The sequence below is a fragment of the Rhamphochromis longiceps genome, linkage group LG7 (genome assembly GCF_057381845.1).
Source record: "Rhamphochromis longiceps isolate RC_006_pf linkage group LG7, R_longiceps_female_GT1.1, whole genome shotgun sequence".
NCBI classification, from domain to species: domain Eukaryota; kingdom Metazoa; phylum Chordata; class Actinopteri; order Cichliformes; family Cichlidae; genus Rhamphochromis; species Rhamphochromis longiceps.
Window position 1 is genome coordinate 54,562,911 of NC_140563.1, and position 12,849 is coordinate 54,575,759.

The following is a 12,849-nucleotide window of genomic DNA, read 5'->3' on the forward strand; positions in this document are numbered from 1 at the left end:
GAACAAAAAGCCACAGAGCAGCAGTGATAAAAGAGTCTAGAAATGGATCTTACCTGCAGTACCAGGAACGACATGCAATGAAATACATTTTATTCCTTATCTGTTTCTGGATTTAACAGTCATTTGTAGTCATTTGCACTGCATTATGTTTGTCTAATTGTATACATATATTCCCAGACTTCCTGATATATTATTAATATGTGACGCTCGGTGTGCTCTGATCACACTATTGCAGCAGCACATGATTTGTTTAATATCTGGAGTGTGGGAACCACTTGTTATATAATTTTTTTTTGTCTCCTGTTAGAAAGGGGCAGGTTATCACTTGGACCTGTTCTGGGTGGCCATCCTGATAGTGATCTGCTCTTTCATGGGCCTGCCATGGTATGTGGCTGCCACTGTCATTTCCATCGCCCACATCGACTCTCTGAAAATGGAGACTGAGACTTCTGCTCCCGGAGAGCAGCCTAAATTCCTGGGTGTCAGGTGAGTTAAAGCAGCTGCTGGACGCTGTGTTGACGTCACTTAACAATTAAATTCATTCTGGCATGGTGGTCTCGAACAAAGGTGTCTCAGTTTTCCCAGAGCACTGTCAGTATTTGATTGTACTAGCTAGTTAATTGCATTCATTTTAGATTGAAGTGATTAAAAAAAAGAAGAAAAAAGAAATCACTCAGGTGGTTTGCATAATGCTGTGTGCAGTAACTCATACGCACACACTGTGAAAAATACCTGCTGCGTGCACAGTCTTTTCTTTAGAAAAGGAAAAATCATTTTATCCAAAAAGGCAATTACTCTCCAGCAACAACAGGAGGAGGGGAGGAAATGGAAAGATTCAATTAATCATGAATTAGACAGTCAGGAAGGAACAAAAGAGAGAAAACAGTCTTGGAAAATGACAGAAAGGGGTAAATCTACACAGAGCTCTCTGTGTGTACACACAGATATAAATACTCCTGCAGTTCTTTAGGGAGAATGACTTCATTAAAAAAATGAAAACAAAACAAACTTGTCAGCGAGGTGGAGGTCAGGAAAAAGTTTCTTTTTTGTTACCAAGTCTGCAAAGACTGTATCATCGTGGATTTGTATAGTTGATGACAGGGATTTCCTCCATGTGGTTAACTGATTGGAGCGTGAGCCGTTTAGATTCATCATGCTCATTGTTTTTACGAACTGTAACTTTTGCATATGCAACCATTAGACATGAAATTCCAGCACATGGATGATCAAAAAGGTGTGTGTATGATGTAGATGCCATGCTGTCTTTTGTGAATTTTGCCTAGGGGAATAATAAACATACTAAAAAAAACAACAAAAGTTTTAACTTCTCTGAATCAAATCTGCTGATTAATTTGTGTGACGTTTCCCCCTCTAACTCAGGGAACAGCGAGTCACTGGTATCTTCGTGTTCATCCTGACGGGACTCTCTGTCTTCATGGCTCCTATCCTCAAGGTAGTGCTCCAACTTCTTAATTCTTCTGTGGAATTATGGATTACTGTCCGCCCGTTTTAGGACAAACTCCTGTCTTCCCTCTGAAATGTAAAATAATTTCAAGTCTTTTATTCATCCGATTAGGAGCTTCTATAGCTGAAGTAATATGTTGTGAAATAAGAATGTGCATCAGGGCTTAAGCTCCAGTTGCAGCACCTCGGCTTCTCAAATTTCCATTTCTTTGTTGAGCTGCCCATGAGTTGTGAAGACTCTGAGAGGTGATTTTTTTGAGCTGGTACGCCCCCTTGAGGGTATTTTCTATACTGTGTTTCTGATTCTCAGAAATAGCATTTTGTTTTTGCATGAACTGTATTATAGTGGCATAAAATAAAATTTTTTCATAAATTTCTAAATTTTTGCTCTAAGTTGCCTCATTTTAGTAATTTCTTTTCATATATTTTATATTTTTTATATTACTTAATCTTTTTTTTACGCTGATCTAGGAGCAGGTACTTCTCAGTCCTGTGCAAGCTAAAAGCCCGGTCACACTGGTAGCTCAGTAAAAAGAACATTCTTAGAAAAGCTTCTTGTGGACTATTTTTAACTAAGCAGTGTGAGCCAAAAGAAGTCATGTTTCTTCTGAGAGGGTAGCTTTGACACGCGTGTTTCTGTTTCCTCTTTTTTTTAAGTCACAGTCACACGTGTAACATTAATATCTTTTTTTTTCTGTGTTCTGTGTTCTTCAGTTCATTCCCATGCCAGTGCTCTATGGTGTGTTCCTCTACATGGGTGTGGCATCGCTCAATGGTGTCCAGGTGAGTCACTTTGCCCTGTTCACTACCTACTAACCTGTGTTGGGTGGGTTGCTTTGAACAACACATAGCACACGTAATAATTAAAATATGATGAATTTCTTTTTGTGTTTTATTAAGAAAAGAAGTAATAACACTTAAACCAGAGCACAAAGAACAAATAAAACACAATGAACAGACTCTCAAAAGACTCAAATTAATACATTATTTTTCTAGCTAGCGTCCACACTAACTATACAAATAATGTATTCTGCTGATGTATTAATTGTGTCATTTACTTATTATTCTTATTGTAAAAATGTGAAACAATTTTATTTTATTTTTGCAGTAATTTTTTATATTAAAAATCTTTCTAATTTGTCATTAGAAAAGAAATCCTAATTTTCAAAATATTTCATATCATTTGAATTCTTCAATCCAAAATAAATAATTCCTTTAGGTTTGCAACTTTGAAAAGAAACAATATAATTATTTATTAATAAAAAGAGTTTGTTTAATAGGCTTAAAAGGTGGTAATTAAAGTATTTTATCTTATTTTATTTTGTCCTTAATACCAATAATATTTTTAAAAAGAACCACTCTGAGAGATGCCAGCACGGTGGTTAGCACTGTTGCCGCACAGCAAGAAGGTCCTGAGTTCAATTCCACCATCAGGCCGGGGTCTTTCTGTGTGGAGTTTGCATGTTCTCCCCGTGTTTGCGTGGGTTCCCTCCAGGTACTCCGGCTTCCTCCCACCGTCCAAAGACATGCAGCTTGTGGGGATAGGTTAATTGATTAATCCAAATTGCCCATAGGTATGAATTCGGGAGTGAATGTGAGTGTGAATGGTTGTCTGTCTCTGTGTGTTAGCCCTGGCAAGACTGGCAACCTGTCCAGGGTGTACCCTGCCTCTTGCCCTATGACAGCTGGGATAGGCTCCAGTGACCCCCGCGACCCTGAAAAGGATAAGCGGAAGTGAATGAATGGATGGATGGATGGATAACTCTGAGAGTGCAAACCTCTGCCGGAGTAGCTCACTCTCTGGGTAGTATTTACTTTAGGATAACGTGACGGATGTTTACTTTACCTACTCCTACATGTGTAATCAATGTAAAATCAATATTGATTTGTAAATAAGTGGAGATGAATAACTTGAGCTTAATATTATAAGAGCATATATTTCTGACTAACTAGGCAGCTCTTGACAGTGTAATGTAATAGTATAAATAGTATATGAGAGTATACGGGAAAATATAATGTGAGATTAAGAATCTCCATATACCAGTATCAAATGTTCCCCGATGTTGTAAATGATGTAAGCATAGTTCCAAAGATAAAATACATTTTATGAAGGTTTTCCTTGATTTGACCTTGAGGGAGAGGTCATACACCCAAAGTAATGTGATATTTAGAGTCCTCACTGTTACAGTATAAACCATACAAGTGAGAAACACAGTTTTAAATAGCTCTCTCAATCATCAATATTACCACTATGACCTTCAGCTCAATCTATAGACCATGAAGGAGAGGTCAGAGGGAAGTGTGACCGGATATTTTAAATATTGTTATGATACTTTTTATATGTTGACAACAAACACCACGCTTGTAAGAATCATAGTTGCCTTTTGTCATTTTTCAACCCATAAATTATTAAGTTGACCTTGAAGACGTTGGTGATGTAAATCAAACTTTCACAGATTCTTAACATGAGTCTAATCTACATCTCTACAAAGTTTGATGGAAATTCATTCAGGATTTTCTGAGCTATTGAGTTTACAGATGGAATGGATGAAAGCGTTTCCAAAAACATAACCTCCTTGGCGGAGGTAATTTATCAATAATTGGATTACATTATACTTTGGTACATTATTGGATATTTTAATAGGAAAAAACTGACTGCGTAGCACTGCTGTCTCAGAGTATCAACCAAAATTGGAAAAGGAAAAGTCATACAGAAGTATAAAATCTCTGAATTGTTTTCCAGGTTCTAACTGTCCGATTCTTAACCTACTGAACTTTTTATCTGTTTCCTTGATCCAGTTCATGGATCGTTTGCAGCTGCTCCTCATGCCTGCCAAGCACCAGCCGGACCTGATCTACCTGCGGCACGTTCCCCAGAGACGCATCCACCTCTTTACTTTCATCCAGGCCCTGTGCCTGGCCTTCCTGTGGATCCTCAAGTCTACTGTCGCTGCCATCATTTTCCCTGTCATGGTGAGGCAAGGCTGATGTGACAGAGCTCTGTATTTTGCCCTAAAAATTTAATTGATTCAAACTTTTCCTCTCTTTGTAAGGTTTTGGCATTGGTTGCTGTTCGCAAAGGAATGGACTACGTGTTCTCCCAGCATGACCTCAGCTACCTGGATGATGTCATCCCAGAGAAAGACAAGAAGAAGAAAGAAGATGAGAAGAAAAAGAAAAACAAGAAGAAGGGAAGCATTGACAGTGAAATTGAATTTGTAAGTAAATGTCCATATGCATTCAAAAAAGAAAGGCATGATACAGTTTCATTAAACGGTTATTGTCCAGTTCCCCACATCAAAGTAATCCATGAGTGTTAATGTTTTCATTCCCTCCTCCCACAGTCTGACTTCCCCTACCATGCAAATAATGTCCCCAGTATAAAAATCTCTATGGATATGATGGAACAGGAGCCCATGTTGGGAGATAAATCTTTGGATAGTGAGTACTAGTCAGGATTTGCTTTGCTTTAGCTTCAAAGGGCCGCTCCAACTAAAGGCTTCCTTTTCTTGTCATGCTAGCCCTCTTGCATTTCACTCATATGACATTTAACATCTTTAAAGATCAGCATGCTTTCTGTCTGTTTCTAATGCTTCTCTGAGCAGCCCATTTGGGCTTTTAACACTAAAAGCAGCTTTGCTGTGCTTGCTTTTCTTTCCCCCCACTACTACTTGAAATTCATGATTGATTGATGTTATAAAAAGTTTTTGTGTCATATTTTTTTCCCCCGCCAGGACCTCCATCGTCGACTTTCCTTCACCCCCATACACCGTGCTGAGCACTACTTTTTCTCTCCGTCTGTGGATAAGTAAGTGACAACCTGCTGTCATTTGAATATTTGTGCATTCAAAAGGCAAAATGCACAACTATTACACACCATGTGATTTTAAGTTTTTCCTGAGGCGTAACATTTTTGCCTCTTTCAGTCTCGACAGCGGTTCATACAAAAAAGGTTCACCTCAGATTCGAATAGGCCGGGACTCTGTGGACAGCTGTTTCGTCTGCAAGAAAGGGTCCGAAAGTGTCCTGTGAAAAAACCAGCACTACACAGAAACCACACATTCTCTCTTTTGTTTTTAGTTTTTCTTTTTTCTTTTTGTACTGTAATACTGCCTCATAACAGTGTTTTTTAATATGCCACGTGCGAGGATTTGAATCCGATTAGCTGGAAAAGTATTTGTCATTGAAAGACTTTGGTGGTACTGAATTTTAATAAGTGCTGACACAAGACCATTTGTATCATTTTACTGCAGGAGACAAAAGGACTTCACAAGGTCACACAGTTTTTTCCTAATCTTCCCAATTTGTATGTTAATAACCGAACAAGAATCAGGCTAGAGTTGTGGTAATCATCAAATAGACCCAGAGATCCAATTTTGAGCTTCATAACACGCACACCACTTTCACTTATTCTTTTTAATAATATCCCACATAACCAGCCTCTCTTCCTAAGTACTGTGTTTAGTAGTTATTTTTTTAAGGTTATTAAGGCATAGCTCTTTGAACCTTGAGATTCAAACACGGTGGAGGTACTGCACAGAGGATTCAGAGTCCTCCTTTAGTGAACAAAAGACTAATCTATGCACACTTACACAAGGAACTTGATGTGAAGCATCCATCTAAAGATGCGTGTTCATAAACACACCCAGAAGAATAATGCAACATGCTTGAATGTGGCAAGAAGTAAATGGTTCATCAACACGCAGACTGGAACTACCATATTTGTTTCCTAATCTTGATTGTTGCTCCCCTTTTTTCTTTATTTATTATATTTAAACTCATAAAGGTTGCTGGTTGAATATTAAATACAACTTAGCCATTTAACCTTTTGTGGAAATTTGAAGTTTCTTTGATCTGTATCCACTCAGCTGTGTCGTCCCCATTGTGGGGATTTATCCATGTACTATACCTGTATGTAGCACTACCTCTTATTTACCTTAGGTGCCAGGCGTGATATATTAATATATCTGCTGTGCATTGATTTGTGATCAAATACTAAAAAGAACCCCTAAAAATCAGACGAACTGGCACTAGGATCTCTGAATCGTTTAAGATACATTTTGTTTTGGCAAAACATTTAAATACTATGTGCAAACTGCAATGATTTAAAGGGGCAGCATCACCCACATTTCTTATCAAAAAGCAAATATTTTAAGAGTATTTAAAATTTCTAAATATGTTTATTTAACAAGTTTAGTTTGGATGAATAAAATATTAAGGAGAAAGAAAGTCTTGTTTTCCTCCTGATGGTCCAAGAGCTGAAAGCTGGGAAGAGCTGAGAAGTATTTAGCCCATCCCATGCTTCATATTCCTATACACTTAAGTATCAACGTGTTACTGAGTCTGATTCAGTTCAATTGTAAAACTTGTTCAAAATATGTTAATTTAATCAAGTTCCAATCTTTTTATTGTTTTGTGTGTTATATGTATTTGTTTCGTTTTATGCAAATCAACAATCACTGTGAGATTATTACGATAATGCAACTTCTGGTTCTGGAAGAGCTACCGCTTATTAGTGCGCAAGGATATTTTTCTGAGACATTGGTGTCTATGCATTATCCAAATTTAATTTAGTAACAGCTGGATGAGCAGTGAAATATGCCAATCACACGTTAGACAAATGACTTGATCATGCTTGTTGCTACTTATTGCTTATTGAAGTATACACTGGTAACTTTAACTGATTCGGTTTTAAGGTGTCGTTGCCTGTCTGAATGTAATAAATCCTAATGAACTGAAATCTAGATGATCCTTGAAGAATTGACACGCACAGTTGGTGTCACTTCTGATTTTTAGTGGAAATAGGGGTTTGATCCTTGCTTTGAGCAATCGCTTCCATGTAGGTTGGACACAAAAGCCACATTGTCTTCCACTTTGTGCTTTGAGCTGCACATCTTGATCTCTTTGGACTTTCTGGTTCTGAATCTGCAATTATTGTAATATTTTTGATGTTAACGATTTTATACAAGCATCTTATGTGATCAAATAATCCTAGGTTACTCAGAATGAATAAAAATGTCCTTTTTTTTTTTTTTTTAATGAAGTAGCATTTGAAAAAAGAGCAATAAAATGGTCCAAATGATTCTTAATTAAATTGTTGTGTTTTTCTTTAACCACCAAATCTCTGTATCTTTGCCCTGCTTTATGTTTGCCTGGCTGTTCTCCAACTATTTTGGCAGCTCGAGGAGCATTTCTTATATTTCATCAAGAGTTCTGCTCTGTTGCTACCTTTTCCTCTGGAGTGACCACTGTCTGCTTCACAAGTGTTAATCTGATAGATGCCAGCGCTCAGTCACAGGGCGAAGAAAGTTAAAAAGGAAAGCTGCATATTTTCCATGATCATAGGACTCGAGTTGGCTTAAATGAAACAAATTGGCTCATTGCTGTGAGACACTGTGTTCTTTTACTTGCCAAAAGGGGGGAGGGGAGTAATAACTTCCTCCTCCACCGGTGCAGGAGAGAACATCATGTTTTGTTGCATAATACTTAATATTACTGGTGTTGTCCAAGCAACCAATCATGAATGATGGTGTGACTGTAAAAGGTCATGGAGATATCACCTGACTGATCTAAGAAGGTGTTCTGAACCTCTGCTTCACATAACAGGAGACTTTTTCTAATAATATGGGCAACCTAATATTAGATTGTAAAAACTGGTCAGTGTAATGCATGCGCTTTGACATTGACCATTAAAACAATAACTTCAGTAAAACCATGTGGTGTGATTTCAGCGTTACATTTTTGCATTTTGCACGAGGGGGCAGTAGTGACTCTTGTAAAAGCCACACGCATGTTCAACACCAACAGCTCAAAATAGAAAATGTGATGAAGACTGTCTCAGCGCTGCATGAAGATACACAGAAAAGTCTCATCTGTCAGAAAACTGTGTGTGTTGGAAAGAGTTTATAACCAGTTGCTTTGGTTACTGCAGGTAAAAGATACTGCTTCTAAGATCAGCAGCATTCAGAGTATGCAGCCAGGTTAGGAAAATCCGCTTTGGCAATCTAAATGTGGTTCTTATTCCTTATGACTAGAATTTATGAGTAAATGATCCTCAAAAAAAAAAGGAAAAAGAAGATAGGAATTACTTATTCATCCCATATTTGGGAAACGTAATGTTTGAATGTTTTCTTAGCCAAAATAATATCAGCACATTTCTTGAACGTTCACGTCGTATCTACAGTTTGTTCAGATTATTGCCGGCTCCCTCATTAAAATGTTAAAGCTTGATCTGAGGAAAGCAAACAGTTCGTGCCGCAGCTAGAAACAAATGTCCTGCTCAGTTACTGCCCAAGCAGCTTTTATTGCTCATAATAAACTGCTGGCCCTCAGTGCGCGCTGTTCATCTCTCCCTTGACATTGGCTCCGAAGTTCATAACAGTGTCCTGTGATTGCTTGTCCAGACTTTGTTCACTGTTTCATTTCCCAGTCGAGAGAGGCCATTAGTGTGTTTTCCCCAGGGGGCATTATAGGCTGTTCAACAGGGTCATGCTGTTGGTTATTTATTTTTTTTCCATAATAAAATATCTTTGACTCTGCCAAGCAATGCAGTCATTGATTTGTTATTAGAATTGTCACATCTAATAGAGCTGATCTGTGGTCACTTTATCATTTAATTATAACTGTTATGTGTGAGCTGAGGAATGTTTCTTATGAAAGTAACAAGATGCTAAATGTGTTATAGCAGCACGCACCAGGATGCTGGCACGTAGCACTATCTGTGCAGTGTGGGTTCAGCGGCATGACAAATGTGATCTGTTGACGACAACAGTGCTTTGTAATTATGCATTCGTCGCTGTGTGAAAAGTAAAACAAATTGTTTGCAGCAGAAAATCACATAAAGCACAACACGATGTGAAAAAAGCTTTGGCTCGCAGGACGCTTGTAAAAGCACGAGCGGGAATTTTTATGGCACGCAGACAAAAGTGAATGTTTGGCCTAAATGTGCTCTGCTCAGCTCAGGTCCACCTTACATGTGTTTTGAGCCATGTCCAGAACACATAGCAGTGCCATAACATCATTATTTTGTTGAGGGTGAATACACGGTCCATAGATGGATGTTTTATGCTTCTTTACATACACTCATCATGGTTATGAGTGTCATTTCTGTTTTGTTTTTTTTTGTTTTTTTGAGATTTCAATGATTGTAGCGCATACATCTTTAATTACTTTAAAGTGAAGCAAGTTTTACCTCGCCATGAACCAAGTGGGTGCTGACCAACAAAGAAGCCCCTGACTGAAACTTGCAGCTGCCTGCGTGGACAAGCCAAATGTTTTTTGGAAAAAAGGTTTTATGATCAGACGAAGACAAAGATTGCACTCTTTGGCCACAATGATAAGAGCTTTGTTTGGAGGAGTAAATGTGGCGCTTTTAAACCTAAGAACACTTCACAAGCTGCCAAACATGGTGCTCTGGGACTGTTTTGCAGCCAGTAGTACTGGTACATTACCTCCAAACAGCCAGATGGTTGAAATTTGGACACAGGCAGTAGTTCCAACAGGAGAATGATCCCAAACACACATCAAAACTGGTTTTGAAATGGATAAAGCAGGCTAACATCTAGAATGGTGTTCCCAATGCTCTAACCCCAAACCCTATTGAAACTCTCTGGACTATGCTTAAAAGCAAACCTTTGTCAGGAAACCAATCAGTTTTGCCCCCAAAAATCAAATATGTTACCATAAGTGTTGTTGATGGCTACCAAAACCATCAGGTCGAGATGCACCTTGCTAAGATTTGACTCTGTAAGTATACTCTGACTTTTGAACTTGTGTGGATTATAATAAAATCCCCAATAAATTCAAACTTATGCTTAAAATGTATGCTGTACAATCATTTCACCCTGGAAAAACAACAGTTCAGAGAAATCATCAAAAGCCCAAAATTACCATGACATTCATGCCCATGATGAGAGTATGTGACTTCTGACTGTACATACTGCACATAGGAAATATTTTAGTCCTTTATGTTTAGTTGAGTAAGATTTTCAAATCATCCCATATTTTCCTGTGAGATTAGCTTCAGATGAGATTATGCAGACGTTTGTCTTGCCCTCTCATTTCTTCCATGGGTTTACACCTGAGGACAAAGAGGCGTATTGTTTTGGATTAAGCATATGTTCTATTATTCTCACATTTTTCACAAGGTTTACAATTTGCCACTATTCTTAGACATACTATGACATTTTAACAACTTCATGTAAAGCAACACTATGGCTGTGGACTTTTGAGAAAGCGAAAACTAAAGGCAAAAAAGAAGCCAGTCTGCCCGGCCATAACAATTTCCCCCCTCTGACTTCTTTCTGTGGTCAGAGTCCATAGAGATTTGAGATATAATCATTTTAACATGTTAATTATACAACCTGAAGCAACTGCAGGTAATGCCTGAAGTGTTTTTCTAACACTCACAGTAATTAACTATTTTGCGAGGTAAAAACATTAGCTGGCTTCCTCCCTTCTATCTCGATTTCTACTCAACATTCCACTCGCGAAGCACAAAAACTTTCTGCATCCTGATCAGGTATCGCTTTGTACAATCACTCCTCACACACTTTCTTCCTCATCTCTCGATCTTGCATTAATCAGATACTGATGACTTTTAAATCCCTCTTCCTTGTTTCTCTACAGTTGATGTATTTTCCCTTATTGGTTACCTTCAAAGCACATTTTCCCATTAATCATGAATTCTCTTTACAGTGTTTTTCCCCTCCTTCTGTGTATGTCCACCTATTGCCGAACTGGCAATAAAGTTGACTTTGACTTCAGTTAAATCTAATGCAGTTGCACAGACTTTCATCACTTAGATTTCACATTTTCTCCACTTATGCAATGTGAGTGTGAAGGGTGAGTTGCAAAAAGTAAGATTTGACTAATGCCAGACTTAGTTAAATCCAAGGCTGATCCAAGACAAGCGATCACTTTAATCAGCACCTGTTTATCAGATTAATGTGCGAAAAAAAACAAAAATCAGCTGTCTGCTCTGATGGCCACCGTTGGCCCTCACTTGCAAGGAGTCCTTGATTAGTGTGACATCTGTTGTGATGAGTTCACACAACGCCCAGGGACATGTATTGCTCCCAGCCCCTGCAACACCCAATCTATCCCTCCCAAGCGAATCTTGTCTGTGTCATTTATAAGTGCTACAGCAGTCTCTGCCTGTGCAGGCTGAGGGGATGCAAGGGGTCTCAGTGTGCAGCTTGTTGCTCTGAGTGAAATTTCTGTCAAATGGATTTTAACCACTTGTAGCAGCAGAAAAAGGGGAGTAAAAAAATCAGCTGTTTAAGGTAAGAATGCAAGGGTCTACCAAAGTGATTTGGTAGGCTTTTAGAAAAGTAAGTCTTTCCCAGAATATTAGTTTTTATCAGTTCTGGCTTATTTATCAGGGACAGAGTTGTAGTTCAATTATGGATCTGCATAAACTAATTTAATATAATATAATATAAAAAACTAAAAAAAAATGTGTAAAATAAATTTTTGCATTTTAAATATGTACATGAGCACAAACAAGCTACTTTTAACAGCTTCTGAGCTTTTATTGTGATAGATATTTATCTTTATCTAAACATAACGATGTCTTGTTCTCTATTAGAAAAAATAACAGTGCTTACTTCATCTTTGTTTAAATAGTCTGGATGACAGGGCCTTGACCTGATTCTATAAAAATTAAAAGAAAAAAAAAACTACAATGTGTAATGATGTGTTCGATTAATCTCCTGAGATGCAAGCTCTTGCTTGGAATACAAGTCTGAAAAGTAAGTATCACCTTTAAACAGTGTTTTTTCAAAATAGAAAATACGGAAAAGCGGAAAAGCCAAAATGTGATGCTCCAATAAGAGGGTGGCCTCAGGGGGCCTCAGGAGGTTAAAACACCTATGCATTAGATTTTTAATCCATGACACAAGGACACAGTTTGAATTAACAGTTTATTAAAAATAGCTGAGTAACTGAGTTCAACATCGAAGTCTTGGGAGAAATATGAGCATAGCTTTGGAGAATTTTAAAAAAAGATCAGAATAAAGGTAACCTTCCCAGACTGCTGTCTTACAGTAACTGCGCTAACAATCCACAGGCCAGCAGGTAGTGATTCCCACTGCTCCCAGAACAGATGACTTTTAATCAGTCAGTGTGAGCATCCACTGAATCAAGCTACTTGTACTGACCCAAGAATTGGTTTATTGATTACCGGTGAGGTTCTATTGGTCTATGTTATTACCAGTTGATTTCTTCTCCTGGTAATCAGGATTGCCTTCCCATCGGGAGGACCATGTTGATCTGGCTCATGATTAGTTGACTTTGTTTAGAAAAGCTGTTGGAAATGGCCAATCCCTTAACAGATTACAGTACTGCCTGACTCTATTCCTCTCTCTCTTACATCCAGATATCACC

The 12,849-nt window shown here is 38.1% G+C and overlaps 1 protein-coding gene across 2 annotated transcripts in view; it reads left to right on the forward strand.

The window, feature by feature from the left end:
• LOC146666361 (electrogenic sodium bicarbonate cotransporter 1-like) overlaps positions 1-7,537 on the forward strand; it is a 33,617-nt gene extending 26,080 nt beyond the window's left edge. The window contains exons 19-26 of one of the 2 annotated variants that reach the window (XM_085414346.1): positions 308-486; positions 1,381-1,453; positions 2,179-2,247; positions 4,264-4,437; positions 4,518-4,682; positions 4,809-4,905; positions 5,199-5,272; positions 5,391-7,537. In XM_085414346.1, the coding sequence (XP_085270472.1) occupies positions 308-486; positions 1,381-1,453; positions 2,179-2,247; positions 4,264-4,437; positions 4,518-4,682; positions 4,809-4,905; positions 5,199-5,242 (801 nt within the window). In that variant the 3' untranslated portion in view covers positions 5,243-5,272; positions 5,391-7,537. The remainder of the gene's footprint in view (positions 1-307; positions 487-1,380; positions 1,454-2,178; positions 2,248-4,263; positions 4,438-4,517; positions 4,683-4,808; positions 4,906-5,198; positions 5,273-5,390) is intronic. The other variant, XM_085414347.1, reaches the window with a different exon arrangement.
• The last annotated feature ends 5,312 nt before the right edge of the window (positions 7,538-12,849 follow it).